This window comes from Vigna angularis, chromosome 10 (genome assembly GCF_016808095.1).
Source record: "Vigna angularis cultivar LongXiaoDou No.4 chromosome 10, ASM1680809v1, whole genome shotgun sequence".
NCBI classification, from domain to species: Eukaryota; Viridiplantae; Streptophyta; class Magnoliopsida; order Fabales; family Fabaceae; genus Vigna; species Vigna angularis.
The window spans coordinates 21,124,377-21,149,898 of NC_068979.1; the positions used below are offsets into that span (position 1 = coordinate 21,124,377).

Sequence of the window (25,522 nt, forward strand, 5' to 3'; positions counted from 1 at the left end):
TGGATTGGTGAATTTCTTAAAAATATATAACTATGAGAACTTAAATTTGATGATTGAATTGTATGTGATACCTTAGATGAGAAAAGTCGAACACTTTAATACTTGAAAAGTTGGCTTTTTTCACTTTAACTTTTCAATGACTTGTTTTTTTATCTTTTTTTTCTAAATTTTATTTTAAATGATTTTATTTTAAAATTAAATTTTGGTTAAAAATATGTATGAATTATATATTTAAATTATAATATAATTAATAATAACTTTTTATTTAGATGATGTTTTAAGATTTTAAATAGTTTTTATATATTTTTAATTCATATAATAATTACTGTTAGAAATAATTATTTTCGTTAAAAATTGAATTTGAAAGATATAAGTACAGTTCAACCTAAAAATAATTACATTAATTTATATAGTTGTTAAATTTATTGATTTAAATACTTACTTATTAAATTTATTGTATTAATTATATATTAATTTATTGATTTAAAATAATTTAAAGATGAAAAACATATATTAATTATACTGCAGAGAATAGCTAATGGTATACTGTTTATCTTGTAAAAGAATATAATAGAACAATATTTCTTTAGAGAAAAGATGGTTTGACACGGTTCACCATTTACAAGGAGATAACGTTTTTTAATAACGATAATATATTAAATTAAGTTATTTAATTACAATATAAATTTAGTCAAATAAGAAATTAATAAAATGAGTTATAACGTAGAGTAGAAAAACCATGTGGTTTTATGGTGTTATTTTCGGGTGAAAAACTATTTATTTATAAATATTGGGAAAGAAGAATTTGAGAATGAAATTATATTTACGTATTTGGAAGTGAGAAAATTTGAAGTTTTTGTAAAATGGAATGATTTTTGAATTTTTCTTTAATTATGCTAATTTTAGGTATTATTTATGAAAATACATTTTTATCTTCAGCTTGGTTTGTTTACGTGCATAGTTGGTTACGCGATTAGACAGAGATTCCCATATAATGTATAAATTTTTAGACGTTGAGAAGTTGAGTTCATTTTCTTTGGATGTGGTGGAGAGATAAGTGTTTTGAGTTGTTTGAGGTAAGTTATCTGTATGGGTGATTCATGGATCCATAATTTTGTGTTCATTGATAGGAAGTGTGTTGTCAAATGTAGGTGTATTGTCGAGCTCTTAATATTCTATTATTTACAATCTCCATAATGATAAAAATGGAGATAAACCACAATTTTTGATTGAAGATGAACCACAAATGTGAAGTTGAGTTTGTGTGATGGATTCATATGTAACTCATAAATATAAATTTAAATTACTTATAACATTAGAAGGATTTGATAATCTTCATTTTCTATGTATTAATCTTTTTTAAATTTATCATATTAATCAAATTTTTCACACACTTTATTTTTAAATTTATTCTTTTTCATTTTCAAATTTAAAAAAAAACAATACATATTTATTCTCAAATACTCTCAATTTCTCGCATTCATTTTCAAAAGTGATCAAAGTTTCGTAAAGACCTTTTTAGTAAACGAGGATCCATTTCTTTATGCCTTTTCACTTTGAACACAATGACCACAACGCCGCCTTCACTACATGTCAAGCTTATAGATCAAGAAACAACGTCACCAGATACGTTAGACATACATTACGTACCAAATACGTCAATGTCACAACCTTCATCATGAATGCACTTATATAAATACCTCTTTCTTGCTACTGCGCCCTCACTGCTCCATTCATTGCATTTATTTTCTGATCCAAATACTGTAACAGATTGAAATGGCTGCACAAGCTGAACTTGAGCATCCCAGAAAAGCATTCGGATGGGCAGTTAGGGACCCTTCTGGTTTTTTCTCACCTTTCAATTTCTCCAGAAGGTTCTGTAATAAATACATAAAATTTTAAGAACAAAGTTAATTGCCACCCACTTAACTAACAGATTCAGTTTTTGTTTTGCAATTTATTTTTCAGGGAAGCTGGTGAAAAAGACGTTGCATTCAAAGTGTTGTATTGTGGGATATGTCACTCTGATCTCCACAACGCAAAGAACGAATGGGGCACTTCCACCTATCCACTAGTCCCAGGGTATATACTTTAAGACATGCTCAAGGACTCTATAATTTATTTAGTGAGACTCTTGATTTCAGTCATTGATATATTAAGGCTTTTGTTATATTAGGTATAACAGATTTTTGTTCTAATAATGTAAAATGGTGCAGTCATGAGGTGACTGGTGTAGTGACAGAAGTGGGAAGCAAAGTAGAAAAGTTCAAAGTTGGGGACAAGGTGGGTGTGGGATGCTTGGTTGATTCCTGCCGCAGCTGCCAGAACTGTTCTGACAATCTTGAGAATTATTGTCCACAATATACTCTCACGTATGGTGCCAAATATAAAGATGGTAGCATCACATATGGAGGTTACTCTGATTCAATGGTTGCAGATGAACACTTTGTGGTTCGAATTCCTGATGGCCTACCACTTGATGCTGCTGCACCTCTCCTTTGTGCTGGCATCACAGTTTATAGCCCTCTCAGATATTTTGCCCGAGACAAACCTGGTCTGCATGTGGGTGTGGTTGGTCTCGGTGGACTAGGCCATATGGCTGTAATTTTGCAAACTCTGAAAAAATTATTGGTCTATTATGAACTCTAATCATATTTAGAAGTCAAATTACAAAACTCAAATTCATATTTTTTATTTTTAATAAATTTTCAACATGCCTCAATTTCTAAAAATTAAAAAAAAAATATATTAGTGGAGTACAAAATTATTTGAAGTAATTGAAAATGTAGTATCTATATAATACGAGTGGAATAAAAAAAATGTCTATTAAAAGTTTATGATCAAAATAGTAAATAAAGATAAAATGTTTTTAAAATATAAAATTATAATTAAATATTTATTACTAATGAATGAAATTGATTACTAATAAAAAAAGAGAGTTAAAACCTAAAAATAAAACAAAAAATATACAACAACTCCGTAATAAAATTATGTGCTATCAAAAACAGAGGAGGACACTTCAATATAGACAACTCACCACAGAACATGAAACTTATTCTACTAAAAGGTAGAGAGATATTCCATTCCTAGGCAATAACTGATTAGTATTGATTTAATATTTTAGTTTACGTTATCATATAATTAGAGTGTTAAATCGTTTAAAAAAGTTTGACTTTAAAAAGTTTTGACTCGGCCCATCCAATAATAATCTATGACATTATAATATTTTCTTTAGTAAGGTTATGAAAAGTTCAAAATCTAGAAAGTAGGTAAATAGATATACTTGTTTCTCTATCCAATTAATTTTTAAATTACAATCACATCAAAGGTAATACCATCTAGACGGTGTTGTTAAAATATATCAAATATTTTATTAATTATAATTTAAGTATTATTTGAATTATTTTTTGAAATAATATATAATATCTATAATATATATATATATATATATATTATATTAATATCTGAAATAATATATTAGAATTATTTTTTAAATCTTTTAATATGTATTCTTAGTCAACTAATTAGTAATTGGATAAAATAAATAATAGCTGAAATTGTGTCAATAATTGCATTCATTGTGCTTATGGCTTCCTAATCACAAAGCTTCTAAATTAACTAGTTAGATGCTATTTATGTATTAGATTATAAATAATACCCAGATAGACCGACATTCCAAGCTCGTGTGGAGGCTCGAGTGACAAATCTCATAATAGAGTATGTCAAGGGTGATATCAATACCACCATTTCCCCTGTTTTTCATAGAGTACTATGAAAATTCATTTATGTTTTTATTTTTTATATTGGGATCATGTAATAGAAAATAACATTTTCAAGCCAAAATACAATCACAAATAAGAGTAAAAATACAAACGTACAATAAATTTAACATGACCTATATATATACGAATAATTAACAAAACATTATTGTTCAGTATATAATTTTTCTTACAAAAATGCAAATATCTATATAATTTTTTTGACGAAGATTACAAATTTTCTTGTATAATTTTTTTGAAAAAATAGCAACTATTTTGTATATTGTTTTGGGTGAAAAATTTCAAATATACACAGCATGGTTTTTTTAACTTATATATTTAAAGAATATAATTAACATTTATATAATTAAATTAATATAAAATATAAATAAACTTAAACTTAATAAAAATATTTAATAAAATATAATTTTTAATAAACATATTTCTATAACATTATATAGAAATTAAATTTTGTTTTAATATGTAGAGAGACAAAATTATTTAATTTTTAAAAAAAGGATTGAATTAAGATAAAAATAAAAATGCACGGACTAAATTGTGACTAGTGTAATGACACGTAACATGATAATGATATGTGACACTATCATTATCACATCATATTGTCATTGTCACATGACACATTTGACAGGTGACAATTTAAAAAAATATATAAAAAATAAAATTAATTAAAAAATATTTAAAAGAATAAAAAAACTACAATCTGACACGTGATATCCTCTTTAACATGTTAGTGTTGTACTAACGGAAAGGACATGATTGCATCAATTTTTAAAAAATAGAGAGTCAATTAACACAAAAGAAAATTGAGGGATCGATTTGTGACTTTGACCCAAAAATATGGCTTGTTGGAATGATTAAACCAAGAAAATATTGTCCATGCTTGTTGAATATAAGATAATGCTTTTGAATCCAATGGACTTGGGTATTTTGAAATTTTGTAAAGAGGGTTACTCCCTACACCACCCCACATTACTCCCTACACCACCACATTTTTTGAATTATATTTTAAAATATCCTACACCCCACATTTTTTCTTCAACGGATCTCGACATCCGTTGAATAAAAAATACTTCAACGGATATGTCACATCCGTTACCGGATATGCTACATTCGTTCAAGTTTTTTTTTTAATTTTTCGTTTATTAATTTAACATTTTTTATATTATTAAATAAACGGATGTGACCACATCCGTAGTTTTCTTCTTCTTTGTTTATTAATTTATATATTTTAAATTAATATTTAATTTTATTTTAAATTTATTATATAAATATATATAAATTAATTTTATTTTATTTAATAAAATAATAATTATTAATTTAATTTATATATTATTATTTAATTAGTTATTATATTATTTTTAATGTTATTATTAGTTAAACGGATGTACCACATCGGCAGTTTTTTTTTTAGTTTATTAATTTATATATTTTAAATTAACCATTTAATTATCTTAAATTTATTATATAATTATATATAAATTAATTTTATTTTATTTAATAAAATAATTATCATTAATTTCATTTATATATTATTATTTAATTAATTATTATAATATTTTTTATATTATTATTAGTTAAACCAACGTGTCACATCCGTAATTTTTTTTAATTTATTAATTTACATATTTTAAATTAATATATAAATATTATTTAGTTTTATTTTAAATTTATTATATAATTATATATAAATTAATTTTATTTTATTTAATAAAATAATTATTATTAATTTAATTTATATGTTATTATTTAATTAATTAATTATTATAATATAAATATTATAAATGAAACGGATGTGCCATCCGTAGTTTTTTTAGTTTATTAATTTATATATTTTAAATTAATATATAAATATTATTTCATTAATTTAATAATAATTATTTAATTAAATAAAATTAATTTTCATAATATATTATAAAAAAATAAAAAATTAAAGTAATTTATAAATTAATTAAAATATAATTTTTAAAAAACAAAAAAATAAAATACTTTAACGGATGTTGCCACATCCGTCGACGGATGTTGCCACATTCGTTGAATAAAATTGGGTATGGAATGGTGAAACGGATGTTGATATCCGTTTTATATCAAGGGTAAATTGGATATGGGGTGGTGTAAGGAGCAATTGGTGGTGGTGGAGGGAACAACACTCTTTTGTAAAAGTGACTAGAAGTTAAAATTAATGCATATGAAAGTTAATAATGAGTTATATATAACATATTATCTCATGCCAATCACTTTGATAACCGGGTTGCACAATGATTATCACTCATAGCTCCTAGTTTGTTAATTGCAGTACACCCATAGTAGAAATATTTAGATAAATTAAATAATACAAAAAGTAAATGAATAATATCTTATAAATACTTGTAAGGAAATCCATGTGACATTTTGAGTTGTGACCGTTGATCCACCACTGAATATATAATATCTACTAAAAGCACTAAAATAAAAACATTCAATGTTAGAAAACATGACATTGTATTCAAGGTCAATGTAAGCATTTCTTAAAATAGACATATGTCTTTATGATACGTTTCAAGCAAGGGGAAGACCTTTTATACAAAGAGCAAAACTATTTACAGTCCCCACACATCACCATTAGGCTTTCCAACGTGTTCTGTCCTCACTCGCACACTTTTCGGAAAAACTTCCCAAAAGGTCACCCATCCCTAAATTACTCCAGACTAAGCACGCTTAACCATAGAGTTCTTATGGGTTAAGCTACCGAAAAACAAATGCATTTTGGTGATATGAGTAGCCAAATCAATCCCTTTAAGTTATCCTTCAACTCCGCTCCTTGTTTGTGCCCCTTGCATCGACGATCACTCTCTGCCCTCGTCAGTGCCCGGGTGTCACATGCCCACCAACTTTCGCATGGTTCGTCCTCGAACCACACCGTACTAGAAGAGGCTAGGCTCTGATACCACTTGTAACGTCCCAACAACTTACAGGGAATATTAACTACCCCCACACATCACCACTAGGTTTTCCAATGTGCTTTGTCCTCACTCGCAAACTTTTCGGGAAAACTTCCCAGAAGATTACTCATCCCTAAATTACTCTAGGCTAAGCACGCTTAACCATAGAGTTCTTATGGGTTAGGCTACCGAAAAACAAATGGATTTTGGTGGTATGAGTAGCCAAATCAATCCCTTTAAGCTATCCTTCAACTGTATAGTCCCATACCTATACAGTCTCCAGATCCCTCTCATTCCGGTGTATGTTCGATTCATCCATGTGTCCCTTCCACTAGAAGCCTACCAGGAGTCGCTCCTTGTTTGTGCCCCTTGCACTTCGTGCCTCTTGCACCGATCACTCCCCGCCCTCGTCAGTGCCCGGGTGTCACACGGTACACTTTGATACTAATAGAACAAGCATGTGCCAATAATGATTTCATTGAAAGTTAGTTCAAACATTAAAATGCAAAAACTATAAGTTATGAAATTAAAAATAAGGATATATTTACTTATCTATATATGAAACAAGGTAAACTTGTTTCTTTCATTGCATTATAGAATTAATGATGTACTATTTTGTCTTTGGCCTCTTGTTACTCGTTTGGGATCATGAAATGAGGGTCTATAAACCCTTATGTGTCATCCTTTCCTGCTTCCAAACAGAAAGAATGCAAGTACCTAAATTTGATACAAAATGAGAAGATACCTAAATTTGATACCCAAATTTATTAAGGTAAGTGATGAAAGCACGACTAGGACCTTCAAAATGAGATCTCAACCAAGAGAAGAGGCATGAAAAGGGTAGAATTCAAATCAATCAACATACCCTTCCATGAGAGGCGGCCTTGCTCTGTCTCTCACTTGAGAGGCGACCTTGATCTGTCTCTGACTTGAGAGGTGGCCTTGCTCCATTCTACCAAGCTCTATGTTGTCGAGCTTTCATGCTATATAGCTTTGATATCGAGCTTTCTGCTACCAAGCTCCATGTTGCCAAGCTCTATGGTGCTAAAATCCCTGCTCTCGAAGCTCCATGCTACCAAGGTCCATGTTATCGAGCTTCATGCTATCGAGCTATATTTTGTCGAGCTTTCGTGTTGCCAAGCTTTTGTGTTGCTTTATAACCATGCTTGAGCTTCTATGTTGTTGGGTTGCTTTTCTACTGAGCTTTCATGTTATCTAGCTTTTGTGTTTTCTTTGATTAAGGGTTGTAATTAAGAGTTAATCCATGTTTTGTTTGACCTAATTTTGCGACAACTTACCCTTAAGCTATAAATAGGGAGTTGTATTGGTTTGTAAAGACATATTTCAGAAGTTTAATCCTTATATTTGAATTTCACTATTCAAAGTGACAAATCTTCCTTACTTATCTAGAAACCTCCTCAAGTGGTGTGGCTTATTTTGTTTCCGCATTTCCATCAATTTGACATTGTTCATTTCACCCTATTCGATAGATTTAGCTACCGAGATCTCGATTAAATCATATTTTTATATGTACAATGGAAGCTCGTTATCTGATATGATCATAGATGGGGTAACAATGAAGAGTTTATGAGTAACAAAAAAGGCACAAAAAGAGTAGAATAAATAAGCTTTCTCCTTTTGTTGCTTGTAGAGCAAGTAATCATGCATAGTTTGTAGCTTTTGAATTCTAGACTTGATAGGAAGCTTATAAACCCTTTAGGAATGGAAGATTTAAGAGACGTGGGATTAAGATACACTAGGGACGTTGTTGGAAAACTTAGGAAGCATTCCAAGTCTCACATCCCTTAAAAATCTCCACTATCGAATTGTATCAAGTAATAATAATTGGTAAGACCAAGTATCGTTTCCCAAGAGACTCACGACACTAAACAGTCATGCAATTACTTAACTAATTAAGACTTTGAAAAACAATTTTAAGGTTTTGAATGCAAAAATAAGAAAGTAAATAAGAATGCACTTTTGATCAATTGAAGAGAAACACAAAGGTGAATGAATGATATTGAAAATATGAAATGAGTATGTTGTTGGGGTTTAGATTTCACCTAGTTTACTCTCATGCATATAAGAATTCATCTTCTTCATTCAATTGTTAACATCACTTTCTAAATTACTTAAAACCCGATCCCTCGACGAAGAAAGTCTATCCTTAATTACTAGACCACAATCCCTTGCATCCCTAATAATTAATTCTGCATTACGGTTAGAAGCTTAAGATGACCAAAACTCATATCCCCATCCCTGAGCAATACTGCTTTTGGTAGAAATTCTCTAGACCTAGATTTCCCCATATGTGTCCATATCACGAAAACCAATAATCATGTCATGAATGAGTTAAACATAACAAGCATAAAGCAAAGAAGAATAACCCTAACAATTAATGAAAGAAGCATATATCAATTGAAACAAATTCAAATACATGAGAGTCGCAAGGTTACATCATCCCCCAACAATTTCAATTTAGTTTCCCCTTGTCATGGAGAAACTAGATGAACAATGAAATGAGAATGAAAGATAAACCCTAAAAACCAAAGAGGAGAGCTTCCGCATCCACTTCTGCCTCCAGAGAGTTGGAAAAATCTGAATTTGTGTCCATTATGTCAAAAGATACTCCCTCTAGGATGTCCAAGTCCTTATATACAGTTGAATTGGATCATGGGCCAATGTCGACAACACTCAGCGCCCTAAGTGGGGGCAACCGAGTGAAACTACAGAAAACTGGCGCTCAACGCCCCTTAGAGGGTGCCCAAGCGGTATATGACACAAAAGTTGGTGCTCAGCGCCCTTAATGGGGCGCCAGACGCCCTGCGTGACCTCTTGTGCTCCTTCTTTGATGCTTTTACTGTCCCTCTTGAATTTCAACTCCTTGATACTTTTGCTCTTCTTCCAAATCATACCAATAACCCTACAAAATCAAAGGAATTCAGTGATAATATCATTAAGTATACCCTTTACTCACTTATTCACAAAACTAAACTAAAAACATGAGTTCAAGTAAGCTTCTAAGTCCAAAAAGGGTTGATTTAATATCAAAATTGCATAACAGATAACGGTATTTGTTGGAACAATCGGTACCGTTATAGAGTCGCGCAGCGGAATTAAAAACTTGAAAGAGAGTGGAAAGCGTGTTCGATCACAATTAAAATTAATTTGGTCCTTTTAGTAAAAATAATTTTCTTTGAGAAAATTTATCAAACAGTTGATATACGTAAAATAAAATGAGTGCAGGGAATAAGAAGAACAACACAGAATTTTTATCCTGGTTCGAATCAAAAGATTCTACGTCCAGTCGTTAATCACTATAAATAGTGATTAACCTTTTTCACTAAAAATGGTTTAACAGATTACAACAAATAGTTAATAAAGCAGATAAATAAACCTTCCTTCGACGAACGAACCGGAAGAAGAACACTCTGCCAACTCGAAGAGAACCGCTCCGACTATCGACAAACGAAACACGAGCTTCTCCTATTCACGAGACCAGGCAGAGCACCTTGCTAACTCGAAGAGAGCTTGCTCCGACAATCGACACACGAAACGCGAGCCTCTCCTGTTCACGAGACCAAGCAAGGGAACTTGAACTATAGCTTCTGAGAACTTCCTCTGACAAACAGTATTCTGCTAGAGCTTCTGTTCAACAACGTTTTATTCTAATTTCTCCAAAACAAAATATATAGCCAAGTACACTGAGTGCCAAAGATCAGCTCCCAACTGCCATGAATAATCGATTATTGTAAGTGATAATCGATTATTCAAGTCCGTTACAGGGTTTTCAAAATGTGATAATCGATTATATGAAGAGATAATCGATTATTCCTGTATGACTTTGTGATAATCGATTATTGCCATTCCATAATCGATTATTGCAGTTAAAAATGCAAGTTTACAAGGTTTACAAGAATTTCCTACTACATTTAATTTCTACAAATTGCTTTTAACTAATTCTAATATCTTCTTCAACTAAAACTTCTTGTAGTATCATCAAAACAAATTTCTTCAAGATTTACCAATACTCCTTATTGGTAACAATCTCCCCCTTTTTGATGATGATCAAAAATTCAATTTTAAAAGCAAGTTTGGCTTACCTGCAAAACATACAAGCTAACAAACAACAACAAGGTTAGCAATACCTGTAATAATTTATACTTCTCCCCTTGTATTATTCTTCTCCCCCTTTTTGATCAGAAGCAAAAAGATCGGATGTTGAAGGCTCCCCCTAAATATGATCTCCCCCTCAATTAATCAAAGGATGCATATAATCAAGAGATCATTTTATTTATGAAAATAAATATTACATTATAAGAAGAATGGACAAACTAGCCGTTTATGGTCGTTTATGGCCGTTATGGGATGCTCCAACGGCTCTATTTTTGAACCTGTCAGCGTGATAATCGATTATGGCTTGTGATAATCGATTATCAGTTCAATAATTACTGCCCAGAATTGCATGATAATCGATTATGCATAATGATAATCGATTATCTGCTCAAGATTTTCCAGAATTGATTTTAATGCATGAATAATCGATTATAACTTAGTGATAATCGATTATGAAGCGTTAAGTTTACGAAAAATGCAAAAATTTGCATAGATTTTGATTCTAAGATATGTCTAACACTCCTAACTCTCTTCTAAGCTCAAAAAATCTATCTCCAGGTTTAACAAGAAAGCATTTCAACTAGCACAATCAGTTCAGAAACTAATTTTGACAACACAAATTTCAACTTCCCAAACACCAACTATGATTCATGCACTCTCATATCCCAATTTGTTCAACTTCATATATTCAACTATGCATATCAAAACAACATATGAAAAAAAAAATTCAATCACAAGAGCTGATTCAGGTGCTATCTTTCAACATTTTTTAAACAAAATAATTTACATCAAAATTATGCAAATTTGATAAGTTCATTTTCTGCATCCAGGCTCTCAATGTATATTATCATAGCTCATTCGTTATGCATTTGAACTTAAAAATAAATCTCCACAGAACCAACTTTGAAATAGAAATGACAATTTAATTTTCACATATCTTAATCATTAAAAATTTCTAATGAAAATCTGTCGGCCAACTCATTTAAATGACTTTTTCATAGTTTTTTATGCTTGACAGAGATTACACCAAAGTAACTTCAAAGTACTCATGAAATTGAATACTAAGCCAGTTAAACACAAATTCAATAGATAATTATCAACAAAGCACTGAAATAACAATGCACATGGCTTTACATGACATGAATGAAATTCAACACCTGAATATTTTAAATAAATGAATTCACTTGATCAAAATGTGTAAACAGACACGAACATACCACAGGATGAATGAAACAGTGATCAACATATCATTTTCTCAACCAGGCATGAATATAACAGTAACTAAATAATGGAAGATCAAGTAAATACAGGATGCAACACCACAGTTTAAACAACACTTAGCTCAATTACTTGGTGCTTGAATGAAGGCTTTTGGATACCACTTGATGGAGTTACATCCTGGTTTGTAGCATCACTTCAAAGAGCATAATACCATAGAGCTCTCTTATCCTTTTGAAAACTTAACCTGCAAAGTAAAAACAATAGAGTTTTGGTCCCCATAATCTCATTTGGGTCCTTTGAGGTTAGAGACAATTTACTTTATAACAGGAATCCAAGCATATTTTCCATTTGGAACATCAAAATGTTTAATTTTACATTTGTTAGAAGTATGTCCCTTTTTCATACAATAAAAACAACAAACATCATGCACCTTGTTTTTCACAAAAGTCCCTTTCTCAACCCAAACTCTACGAGTTCTCTTAACTTTAGACTTTTTATGAAGATGCATGTTTATATTTCTAAGATTGCTCTTCCTAAAAACATTTTGAACATGTGAGATAGACTTGATTTCTTTAGAAAGTAAATTTTCTAATATGTCAATGTCAAACATGTGACTTTTACAAGATAAACACTCAACAGGTTTTTCATTTGAATTAGATTCAGACAATTTTGTTTCAAGATTACTAACTTTGTTTCTTAATATGACTTCCTCATCTAATGCATTATCATACTTAATTTGCAATTGTTTAAATTCCTTTTTCAAATTTTTATGAGCAACATTCAATTTTTCAGATTCATCAAGCAATTCAAGAAAAGCCTTTTGTACATCAAATTCACTAGATTCAAAGCTGGAATCACTTACTTGGCTTCCAGTATCTTCTGATTCAGCCATTAGACAAATATTGGCTTCTTCATCTGAATCACTTGAGCTTGTTGAGCTAGATGCATTGTCTTCCCAAGCTATGTAAGCTTTCTTCTTCTTTGGGAATTTCCTTTCTTTCTTTTCTTCACTTTTCTTGTTCTTTGGACATTCAGTTTTCATGTGTCCTTTTTCTCCACATCCATAGCATTTAACACTTGAAGAAGATTCTTGATTTTCTCTCCTTTCTTTATGAAATTTGTCCTTACCTTTTGCCTTCATAAACTTGGCAAATTTCTTTATCATGAGGCTCATGTTCTCCTCATCATCAGAATCATCATCTTCAATCCTATTAGATTTCTTTACTTTGGAGATTTCGGACTTGAGGCTAGTGTCTTTCTTTTGCCTTGATCTTCTTCAGCCGTCAATCTTCTCAACTCAAGCTCATGCTCACGGAGTTTCCCAAACAAAATTGGCATTGACATTTGAGTGAGATTTTGAGACTCAGAGATGGCAGTTACCTTTGGTTGCCACGACCTGTCCAATGATTTCAAAATTTTTACATTCAATTCATCAGTATCAAAAGTCTTACCCAACCCTGTCAAGTGGTTCACTATGTGAGTGAAACGCTTTTGGACATCAGAAATTGTTTCTCCAGGTTGCATTCTGAACATCTCATACTCCTGAATGAGAGTGTTCTTCCTTGCACGTTTCACATCCTCTGTTCCTTCATGTGTGACTCTCAGAACTTCCCACATTTCCTGTGCTGTCTTACACACAGAAATTCTATAAAATTCATCAAGCACAACAGTAGATGAAATAATATTACGAGCCTTAATGTCAAATTGGGCTCTTCTATTTTCCTCAGGAGTCCAGTTAAAGTATGGTTTTTCTTCTTCTACACCATCAACAGTTCTTTTAGGAATATAGGGACCATTTAGCACAGCTTCCCAGATGCCTCTATCAACAGACCCCATAAAAATTTCCATTCTGACTTTCCAGAATGCATAGTTATCACCAGTAAAAAGAGGTGGTCTGTTGATGGATGCACCCTCAGCATATACTTGATTTTGATGACCGGCCATTTTCGCAAAAGTTTGAAAGAATATCAAAGCAAGCTCTGATACCAATTGTTGGAACAATCGGTACCGTTATAGAGTCGCGCAGCGGAATTAAAAACTTGAAAGAGAGTGGAAAGCGTGTTCGATCACAATTAAAATTAATTTGGTCCTTTTAGTAAAAATAATTTTCTTTGAGAAAATTTATCAAACAGTTGATATACGTAAAATAAAATGAGTGCAGGGAATAAGAAGAACAACACAGAATTTTTATCCTGGTTCGAATCAAAAGATTCTACGTCTAGTCGTTAATCACTATAAATAGTGATTAACCTTTTTCACTAAAAATGGTTTAACAGATTACAACAAATAGTTAATAAAGCAGATAAATAAACCTTCCTTCGACGAGCGAACCGGAAGAAGAACACTCTGCCAACTCGAAGAGAACCGCTCCGACTATCGACAAACGAAACGCGAGCTTCTCCTATTCACGAGACCAGGCAGAGCACCTTGCTAACTCGAAGAGAGCTTGCTCCGACAATCGACACACGAAACGCGAGCCTCTCCTGTTCACGAGACCAAGCAAGGGAACTTGAACTATAGCTTCTGAGAACTTCCTCTGACAAACAGTATTCTGCTAGAGCTTCTGTTCAACAACGTTTTATTCTAATTTCTCCAAAACAAAATATATAGCCAAGTACACTGAGTGCCAAAGATCAGCTCCCAACTGCCATGAATAATCGATTATTGTAAGTGATAATCGATTATTCAAGTCCGTTACAGGGTTTTCAAAATGTGATAATCGATTATATGAAGAGATAATCGATTATTCCTGTATGACTTTGTGATAATCGATTATTGCCATTCCATAATCGATTATTGCAGTTAAAAATGCAAGTTTACAAGGTTTACAAGAATTTCCTACTACATTTAATTTCTACAAATTGCTTTTAACTAATTCTAATATCTTCTTCAACTAAAACTTCTTGTAGCATCATCAAAACAAATTTCTTCAAGATTTACCAATACTCCTTATTGGTAACAGTATTTTCAACCGTTATCACTAAGGTAAGTGATGAAAGCATGGTTAGGACCTTCAAAATGAGAGCTCAACCGAGGGAAGAGGCATGAAAATGGTAGAATTCAAATCAGTTAACATGCCCTTCCATGAGAGGCGACCTTGCTCCGTCTCTAAGTTGCCATGCTACCGAGCTCCATTCTACCAAGCTCTATGTTGTCGAGCTTCCATGCTATCTAGCTTTGCTATCGAGCTTTCTGCTCCCAAGCTCCATGTTGCCAAGCTCCATGTTGCCAAGCTCTATGGTGATAAACTCCCTGCTCCTGAAGCTTCATGCTAGCAAGGTCCATGTTATCGAGCTATATTTTGCCAAGCTTTCATGGTGTCGAGCTTCTGTGCTGCCTTATAGCCATGCTGGGGTGTCGAGCTGCTTTTCTACCGATCTTTCAGTTAACTGGAAGTTTTCGAAGAAGGTCAAAGGCCAACCTTGAGTCACAGCCCCACACATGTTATTTTGTGTTTTATTTTATTAAGGGTTGTAATTAAGAGTTAATCCATGTTTAGTTTGATCTAATTTTGGGACAACTTACCTTAAGCTATAAATAGGGGGTTGTATTATTTGTAAAGACATATTTGAGTTAATTCAAACCTAAGGTTTTCTCTAAAATCTCCAGTTCTTCTTCGGAAGTTTAATCCTTATCTTTGAATTTCACTATTCAAAGTGACAAATCTTCCTCACTTATCTAGAAACCTCCTCCAAGTGGTGTGGCTTATTCTGTTTCCGCATTTCTATCAATTTGACTACCTTCATTTCACCCTATTCGATCAATTTAGCTACTGGATTTACCTATTTTCTATTCAAGCAAGCCCTAACGTCCTAAATTTGATATGAGGTGTTCATCAGTAACAAATAAAAATGATTTTAAAAGTTTACGTACATCATCCATAAATATAAAACAAGTATATTGAACTCCTCATTGCCTACTAAGATCTCAATTGAATCATATTTGTATATGTACAATGGAAGCTCGTTATCCTTGCCAAAAACAGTAGCATCCCAATGAATCTCCATTGACTTTATCCCTATGGTTGCAGCAACCTCCGTCAATGTGACTAGTGGATCCTCAAGAGACAATTTCTTTTAGCCACGTGCAACTCTGTTTCATGTTGCTACACACAAAGCAAACATGGCATTAGTTAGGATAATATATACAATATGTGTAACAATATTAGTGGTGATACAAGTCGATTCATTGTGTGGTTTAATCCTAATGAGATGTTTAGGCCAACTGATCGATGTTTGCAATCCTTGCGGACCACCAATTGGGGGAGGGGGGGAGATACATAATTATCCAACGTTTAAAACTCACCATCGACAACTTAAGCTAATTTCAATCCTCATTTCAGCTGCAATTGAGTAACTCCTTTTAGTGTTGACTCTTACACTAAGAGAAAGGTCAAGTTGTACTACAATGGGGTGCTTTTACGAAAGTAGTAAGCTTTCTAGCCACTTTTTAAATTCTTCCATCATCGCTTGCTGCTCTTGTCATATTTCTTCAAATATTTTTCTTATATGCTCTCGTTCTTCTCTCATCTCCTCTCATAGTTGTTCTACCAAGTTAACTTTCATTTATTACAAGTACTCCTCCGTATGAACACTAAAGGATGAATGAGATTAGAATTGTAATGAGGCTCCAAAGTAACCTCGAATCCTCACACTGTGTCCAATAGTACGAACATTGTTAAGGTCATTCAAGAACAACATTACCTCTCGACCAATGGGATTGAAAACACCATGGGTCTACTACTCAACTAAAGAATCCTACAAGAAGGAATCATACATAATTAGAAGACTTTAAATTGAATAATAAGTTTTAAATTAAACTATTGAAACATGTATACTTACAATCCGCTCAACTAGTAGTTGTGATTCTTCATAAGTCCATGTTCCTGACTTTTTAAGATGAACCTACTTTCATTTGTCATGGCAAGATGGTGAGATGGAGGTTAATTTGAATATGCACTACCATCGTCATTGCTAGATACATAAAATACTTTAAGCTTTTCTCTGATCATCTTCTACTCTACTTATGATAACCACCACGAGAAAATGAGGAGTCTCATTATATGCTTGGATCTCCTGTGCTTTTTTCCGAATACCCTATAAACATTTAAATAAAATTTACTTAGTATTATATGTAACGAAATAGTAATAAAAAGAATATATGTGATGTTACTAATCTCACATTTCTCACTTTCTCGAGTTTGTACAAATTGTTGTGAAGTTTCTTCATGAATGCAACTCTACTTGGTACATGGACTTTCACATTTTCTTGCACCATACTAACAAAACAAGCCATGAACTATGATTAATACTAAAATTTTCATTAGGATTCATTCCATCTATAACTAGTCCAACTCTAAAATTCCTTGATTCATTTTTGAGTGCAGGAAATTATTTATCAATGTTCTTTGATTGCATAAAATCTGTAGTATAACGAAGTAGTCCACACATTTCCGCTCATCAACATGCCATGTAAGGTTTCTAGCATCACTTGGATTCAAAAACATACATTTAAACCTTAGAATTATTGATGGATATCAAATTGCATTCAAAGGAGGGTTGTGCTTTGTGATCTCATTACTATTCTCCTTATCACCATCTTTGACCTTATATAATGTGACAAACCACACTTGAGACAAATTCTCGACTCTGCAAACTTTTTTCTATACAAAATACAATCACTAGAACATGAATGAATATTTTGGTGTTCCATACCCATTAGAAAAAGGATCTTCATTACCTCATACATTCAATCAAGTAATATATTACTTTTAAGAAACATTTCCTTCAACAACTAAATCAATTTTATGAAGCTTTCATTAGTCTACCCATTTAATGCCTTTAAATTCATTAACCTTAATACTATTGATAATCATGTCAAGTTAGTTGAACTAGGATATAATGGGTTCTCTACATTAATAGTCATATTTTCACACACCGCTTCAACAAAGGTTTGTACTCCAACATCACAGATCGTGATCTTCAATTTACCGTCCATTGTCCAATCAACAGATTCATGTGTTTCAATCACACTTGGAATGTCTACTAATTCGCCATGTCACATCCATGTTGTATATTATAAAAGATGTTCTCCCTTTTAAACAATTCACACAAGGAAATTTCATCCTTACTCTATTTTCTATACTACCAACATTGCGTTAAGAGAACCGTAAAAACTCACCAACCCTTCTTTTGTAATCATCACTTATACGTGACAAATTAATCCAATCCCAATTCATATATATGTTCTATAAATACATGATCGAAATTAGTTTTCTATCAATGCATTCAAATCTCACATTTTTTCATAAAAAGGTATGACCCTATCCAATTCGAGAAGATTCACTTATAATTGAATAACACATTTCGATAGCATTTCACATTTTTCTCAATGTTTGTTAAAGGTCATGCACATCCGGACTTAATCCCAACACGTTTAACATATATTTCAAATAACAATTCATACTCATTAATTCCCATAGTACTTAAATTAAAGAAAAGCTATCTAACAATTCATACTTATTACCAAAATATTAAAAAAACATTTATAATAACTCCTAACAATAAACTTATTCAATATAATTTTACACTAACACATTTTGTAAGATATTAATAATGTATATTGAATTTGAAAAAGAAGAGTAACAAACAAGAGGGAAATGAGGATAATGTTGGTCAACATAACCATAATGATAAATAGGGTGATCACGAACGTTGGCACTGGAGGCCAGGAAGGTGGTCGCAAACAACGACAAAGGAAAAAGGCGTACAGAAAATAGGCACAAAGCATACTCTTGAACAATTGTTTTAACGGTGGAAGTGACCTACAATGGCTTGCGAATGACGATAACAACAAAAAAAGAAGTCTTCAAATTGAGCAGCGACAAGGGTAAGTGACAGACAACTACAAGGAAGTAGTGAAAAATTAGGACACGAAATATGAATGTCTTATAAAAATGAAAATTAAATGGTCATATGATGACGATTTTAGACCATCGTTATTTCCAAAGACGATGAATTGTTACCCCAAATATGTTGGGATAAACTTAAATTTTAGGAGTTTATTAATAACTTTGTTTAAATCTTATTTTATTAGTTTTGGATTTAGTAATATTTAGTTTGATTTTGATAGAGATAGAATAAGGAAAGATAGTTTTTGATTTCCATTTATTTAGGTGCAATATTATTTTATTTTGCTGATATAAGATAGAGATATATTAAGTAGATTTTATTTTGAGTCAATTAATATTTTATTTTTAGTTTTTATTATTTGTACTTGGTCCAAGGTCCAATTTTCACCTACTTAAAGGGTGTTAAGGTTCAATGAAAATAACCGTAGTGAATTGAAGAGTATTATCATATTGTGGGTCACTCATTTTAACAAAGTGGTATAAGAGCTTTATGTTCTGAGCACTGAGAGAAAAAAAGGAGAGAGAGAAGAATCATACATTGTGAGAGAAAAATTGAGTGCTTGGGTTTTCTGTGAGAAAGATGACAAAGGTAGTCAACAGAAAAAGAGTGTCACAATTATCAGAAAAGATCAATTACGACAATTGGTATTTGTAGATTAAAGTTCTTCTTGGATCCTAAGATGTATGGGATATAGTGGAGGACAGGTACAATGAACGCACAAAGGATAAGCATCCGACAATGACCCAGATTGCTGCATTGAAAAGGACACGGGTGAAAGACAAATCAACTTTATACTTTCTGTACAATGTAGTGGATGAATCAGAGTTCGAGAAAATACCTAATGCAAAGTCAACAAAAGAAGTCTGGGAAGTTCTAGAGGTGGCTTACAAAGAAGATATTTGTGTGAGGCAAGTTCAAGTACAAGTTCTCAAAAGAGAGTTTGAACATATGGAGATGGATGAAAATGAGGAAGTTGTTGAGTTTATAGCTTGAGTGTAGAAGATGGCTAACCAAATTGAAATGAACGGTGAAGATGTTCCTCCTAACCGACCGCGAAAAAGATCTTGAAAATTTTGACGGATGATTTTGAAGAGATAAAGGATCTGTCAACTCTCACTGTGAAGGAATTAGTTGGGTATTAAAGGCCCACGAACTGAGGAAGAAGAAGAAAAAGAGGGAACCCAATGATCAAGCACTACAAGCACATTTGGACTCAAATGAAACTCGAAATACTCAGAGCCGAGGTCTTGAAGGTCGAGGACGAGGTGGACATAGCCGAGGTAATTTTGAGGTTGATGGTGAAGAACAAACCAGTCAACAGAGTTGGCGTGACCAAGGATAAGGAAAAGGTCGAGGAGATCGGTCAAGATTGAAGTGTTTTAACTGTGGCAAGCATGACCATTATGCAAACGACTGTAGATTGAGGAAGTGTTAGGCTAACCACATTGCAAAGTATTGTCAAACTGAGACAAAGAGGTAGACAAAACTCCTTACTAAAGATGTGGAAGAAGAGTGTGGAATTTTGTTGATAGCAAAGAGCTCAAATGTAGAGAGTATGGAGTTGGAGAGCTCGGTTCCAACAATGATGAAGCAGAAAACGTGGAGATGGAAAACCTGAAGAAGAAACTAAGACAAAAAGATGAAGAGATTCAACAAGTAGAGAGACTTCTAGAGATGATGAATAAATAGAAGGTTAAACTCGAGGAGCTGAAGAAGGCGATGGTTGACAAGAATGAGGAAGAATATAATGTTCTTGAACTAGATGAAAACAGAAAAGAGAAAGATGATACACATGGAAAGCCAAATAAAGGATGATAAATTTAAGTTTATGGAGTAGTTTTGTTGGGATAAACTTAAATTTTACGGGATTTATTAATAATTTTGTTTAAATCTTATTTTATTAGTTTTGAGTTTAGTAATATTTAGTTTGATTTTGATAGAGATAAAACAAAGATAAGTAGTTTTGATTTTCTATTTATTTAAGTACAATATTATTTTTTTTATTGATATAATATAGAGATAAATTAAATAAATTTTATTTTAAGTTAGTTGATATTTTGTTTTTAATTTTTATTATTTGTATTTGGTTCAAGGTTGAATTTACATTTTTTTTTTGTGTTAAGGTTGAATGAAAATAAGACTATTATCATAGTATGGATAATTTTTTTTAACAAAATCGTCGTTATTTGTCCAACGTTGAAAAGCAATTATGGATTTACAATCATCATGAAGGAAACCAATAGAGTTGACTTTGTTGCTATTGATTATGTCAATATTGCATATGGATATCTCCACCAAAGAGTTGTAAAATATAGATTTGAGAGATAATGGAAACATAGTACTAATAATAATATCAAGCTTTTGAATTCTCCCACCTTTGACATTTTCGTCAAGATAAAGGGAAAATGTTATATTAGCTTTCAGCCTTCCATTTTTTCAAAAGTATCCCATGTGCATTGACAATGTCTCTCATATTACAACAAGAAATTTATTATCATCAATGGTGTCGGTATACTTCTTTTTCTTCTACTGCTAAGAAAACAATTCAAGTGCAACTTTTCACCCTAAACTTTTGGATCATCTTGAAATTGGGGACATCAAATTTTAAAACGTTTAAAAATAATTTTCAACAATTTTCACAATACAAATACAAATCTTATTCATCCAACAAGCCTCCACTTTTATTTCTCATATCTTTATCAAATCTCTTAGAGCTTATGCCTTTTATTAGGTTGATGGACGACAAAATTCTTTAATATATCTATAGAAGAAAGTGCAAGCAATCTCAGTCACCAGATGTTTTCAGTTAAAAATAAATATTTCATATATGATACAGATATTATATATATAGATATATATATATATATATATATATATATATATATATATATATATATATATAGAGAGAGAGAGAGAGAGAGAGAGAGAGAGACGTGTGACACGATCGAGGACACGTGGAAGAGTATATGAATTTAAATGTTTTAAAGAAGAACTAGCTAGTTAATAAAATATTATTCATTTTATTATTAAAATTTACATAAAAATATAAAAAAGAGTAAAGTATTTGAGGCTTTCAATTCTAAACACAGTAAAATTATTTTAATCCGTATAATGTTATTTTAGTAGTAATTAATATACAGATAGTTATTATATTTAATAGTAATAAATTGAGTATGAGGATTTCTTTGCTGGTTTTGGATTAAAAAGGAAAATAATTTATTTAAATTTCTTTAATATCTTAAAAAGTACTTGTTCACAAAGAATATATGTATATATATAATTAGTAAAAGGAAAATGGTTTTTTTGAAACTACTTGCACTAGACAACTTACTTTTTAAGAATGTTTTGGTCATTGAAAAGACTTTTATATTATTACAGAAAAAGAAACATTAAAGGATAAAATAACAAATATTAAATATGTGTAAAAATTTGTTAGGTATCAAAATAATGATTTTCTCATTAAAAAGTAGTTGCAGGAGGAGGTTGTATGAATTTTTCCTGTTTTCAACCGATTCCTAAAGAGTGTTTATATTACAAAAATTATACCTTAACACTTGACAATTAATATAAAAGAGAAAAATTTTAATGATAAAAACGTATGACAATGAGTTGTGAGCAGGTACATTATTTTATTTTTCAACTAAAAGAGTACAATTATAAAGTAATTTTATATTTGAATATATCAAATCGTATCATCTAAACTAGATCATTAAATAAGTTTGATTAACAAGATCAAATTTTGAACTGTGTTTGGAAAATATCATTCAATAATTCCCTACAATTTTAGTAACGCGTGAGATTATAACAGTATGAAGTATATTGCTATGGCTTGCTTCTTCTGTGGTTCTTTGAACATGCAGCTTATATGGTGTTTGCCACATCAATGACAAAGCGATATTTAACATCATTCTTTTCTAGTCTCTCCATAGCAGTGTTCACGTACTCCATTGAAATGACTTCCACATCTGCTGTAATATTGTGTTTTGCTGCAAAATTAATCATCTCTTGAATCTCTTCTCTCCCACCTCCTGCACTTCCAGCAATCATCTTTCTCCCTATATATAATTCAACACATTTTCATACTGTTACTCATTTTCCTCTACATGATACATATATAAAACAATTGTGGAAGTGTTATAACAAAACTCACCCAAAAGCAAAGGCATAGCTAAAACCTCAAGAGGTTTGGCTGGTCCACCCAACAAAATCAACTTTCCTCTTGTTTTCAATAAACCAATCAGTGGTTGGATGGAGTGATTAGCTGAAACAGTGTCAATAATGGCGTCCATGGTTCCCACGGCATCCTAAAATCACCCCCACCACAGAAATTCATTATTCAGATTTTGATCATGTCATGCATGCATGCATAGGCATTATATCAGTAGATTAAAGCAAGCAAATTGGTGTGTGTGAGTTACCTGCAACTGTTGTTGGTCTCGACTAACCAAGAATGCATCTGCACCAAACCTCTCCAATGCTTCCTTTTTCTTGCTGGGAGATGTACTTATCACAGTGACACGCATGCCAAAAGCCTTAGCAAACTTCACAGCCACGTGACCTAGGCCTCCCAGGCCCACCACACCCAAGTGCAACCCGGGCTCAGTAAGCCCGTGATACTTCAACGGGCTGTAGACTGTGATTCCAGCACACAACAAGGGGGCTGTACTAGCCAGTGGCATGGACTTCGGGATTAGCACCGCAAAGTTCTGATCAACCACCAGATTATCAGAGTATCCACCTTGGGTTACTGTTCCATCATGGCAGCGTGCACTGTAGGTTAAAATCATCTTTGGACAATACACATAGAATCCCTCGCTGCACTCCGAACATGAGCCACACGAACCCACAGAGCCACCCACACCAGCTATGTCTCCAACACTGAATTTTGTGACTTTGCCACCCACCTTTGTCACTTTACCCACAATCTCATGCCTAAAACAACGTATGCTCGTTTCAGTATATACTTTATTCCACATAGTAAGACAAAAGTTTTATGAGTAACTAAGCAAAAAGTCGCAGTTTTTAACGATTAAAAGGAGATCTTTCTGGAGAAAATAGTATACCCAGGAACCATTGGATAGATCGACATCCCAAAGTCGTTCCTCGCGAAGTGGAGGTCCGTGTGGCAAATCCCACAGTAGAGTATTTCGAGTGTGATATCATTATCACCGTTTGCCCTGTTAATTTTGTTCAAGAAAACAAAAAATCAGTCCTTTTGCAAATGGGTTTTTCTTTGAAGAGCATGCAATTTCAATTAAGACATATTATACCTTCTTGTAAAGTGGAATGGGGAGAGAATTCCCGAATCGTCTCTAGCTGCCCACCCATATGCAGAAACTTCTCCCTTTTCACTGCCTGCTAACACGTTCGACATGTTCAAATTTTGCAAGAGAAAAGGGACTGATAGAATTAATGAAACTGGAAAAGAATGGCAACTTTTTGTGAAGAACTAACTGAGGAGCTGAGGATATATATAATAAGGTTTTTAACGCATGAATATATATAAATTTATTAGGCCGAAACGTGAAACCATAACTGACCCACGCAGTGAAGTCACCGAGTAGACTATAGCGGAGGACGGACGTGAAATTTATTTATTTTTTTCAATTCCCTGAGCAACAAGTTTTGAAAATGGTGACTAGAATTAATATCTTAGGAAATGCTAATTCAAAGGTGGAAAGTGACAGAAATGTTTTAGTGAAGCTGGTGTTTTGTTATTGGACGAAACGGTCTCCTGGAAGGGTAGACGAGGCTGCCGTCGCTCATTGAGAAAATTCAACTTTCTCGCTCAGTCAGGCACTTGGTTACTCATCAACCGGCTGCTGCTACAGTAATGGGAAAAATAAGGAGTGGTGAGATCACACTTCACAATTCTTCCGTAAACATCATTGCCGTTCTTAATTTATTTGCTGCATTCAACTTTCTCTTTGATCATAATACCTATAATATCTTGGTGGGACATGCCGGGCTTCTTTAGTCATAGTAATTTTCCAACTCTAATGGTGTAATGATTTAGACATCGTCCTTCTTATAATTGTAATTAAAATCTTATTGTCTTATAAAAACTAGATCTTCTAGAATCATTTTTTAAATTTAAATTAAAGGGTAACTCGGGTATTTACTTTTTATTTCCTGGTGAGAAAGGAAGTTTAAAAAAATAATTTCACATTATATATACCAATAATTTCACATTAGCATCAACAACAAAATTTAAATACAATAAACAGTAAATATTTTTTTTAAATATAATTTTATTTTTTAAAACAAATAAAAAATCAAATACAAAATATGATTAATTATTTTTTCTTAAATTCCGCAATAATTAATTTTTCAATTCAAAATACAATATAAATAATTTATTGTATATGAAAAAAGTCTGCCCATAATAATTAAAATATTAAATTTATTCTATATTCTACAAATATTTTCTCTCCAAAAAAAAATTGTTAAAAAAAAGTACACTATTAAAACTTTTTTTTTTTCATTTCTTACTCCATTTATTTTTTATATTCAAACGATATATTAATTTTACTCAAAAATATATAAGATAATTTCATACCTAATAAAAATTAAATCC

At 32.0% G+C, this 25,522-nt stretch overlaps 2 protein-coding genes across 2 annotated transcripts; one reads left to right on the forward strand and one right to left on the reverse strand.

Moving 5' to 3' along the window:
• The first annotated feature begins 1,715 nt into the window (after nucleotides 1–1,715).
• On the forward strand, nucleotides 1,716–3,079 carry LOC108320064 (probable mannitol dehydrogenase). The gene is made up of 3 exons (XM_017551403.2): nucleotides 1,716–1,874; nucleotides 1,969–2,082; nucleotides 2,217–3,079. The coding sequence occupies exons 1-3, from the start codon at nucleotides 1,777–1,779 to the stop codon at nucleotides 2,647–2,649; spliced, it is 645 nt and encodes a 214-aa protein (XP_017406892.1). The 5' UTR covers nucleotides 1,716–1,776; the 3' UTR covers nucleotides 2,650–3,079.
• Nucleotides 3,080–22,561: 19,482 nt separating this feature from the next.
• On the reverse strand, nucleotides 22,562–24,389 carry LOC108320083 (probable mannitol dehydrogenase). The gene is made up of 5 exons (XM_017551423.2): nucleotides 24,216–24,389; nucleotides 24,009–24,122; nucleotides 23,364–23,877; nucleotides 23,096–23,249; nucleotides 22,562–23,000 (listed from the first exon to the last, which is right to left on the reverse strand). Exons 1-5 carry the CDS (start codon nucleotides 24,317–24,319, stop codon nucleotides 22,807–22,809), a joined length of 1,080 nt encoding a protein of 359 aa, XP_017406912.1. The 5' UTR covers nucleotides 24,320–24,389; the 3' UTR covers nucleotides 22,562–22,806.
• Between the last annotated feature and the right edge of the window lie 1,133 nt (nucleotides 24,390–25,522).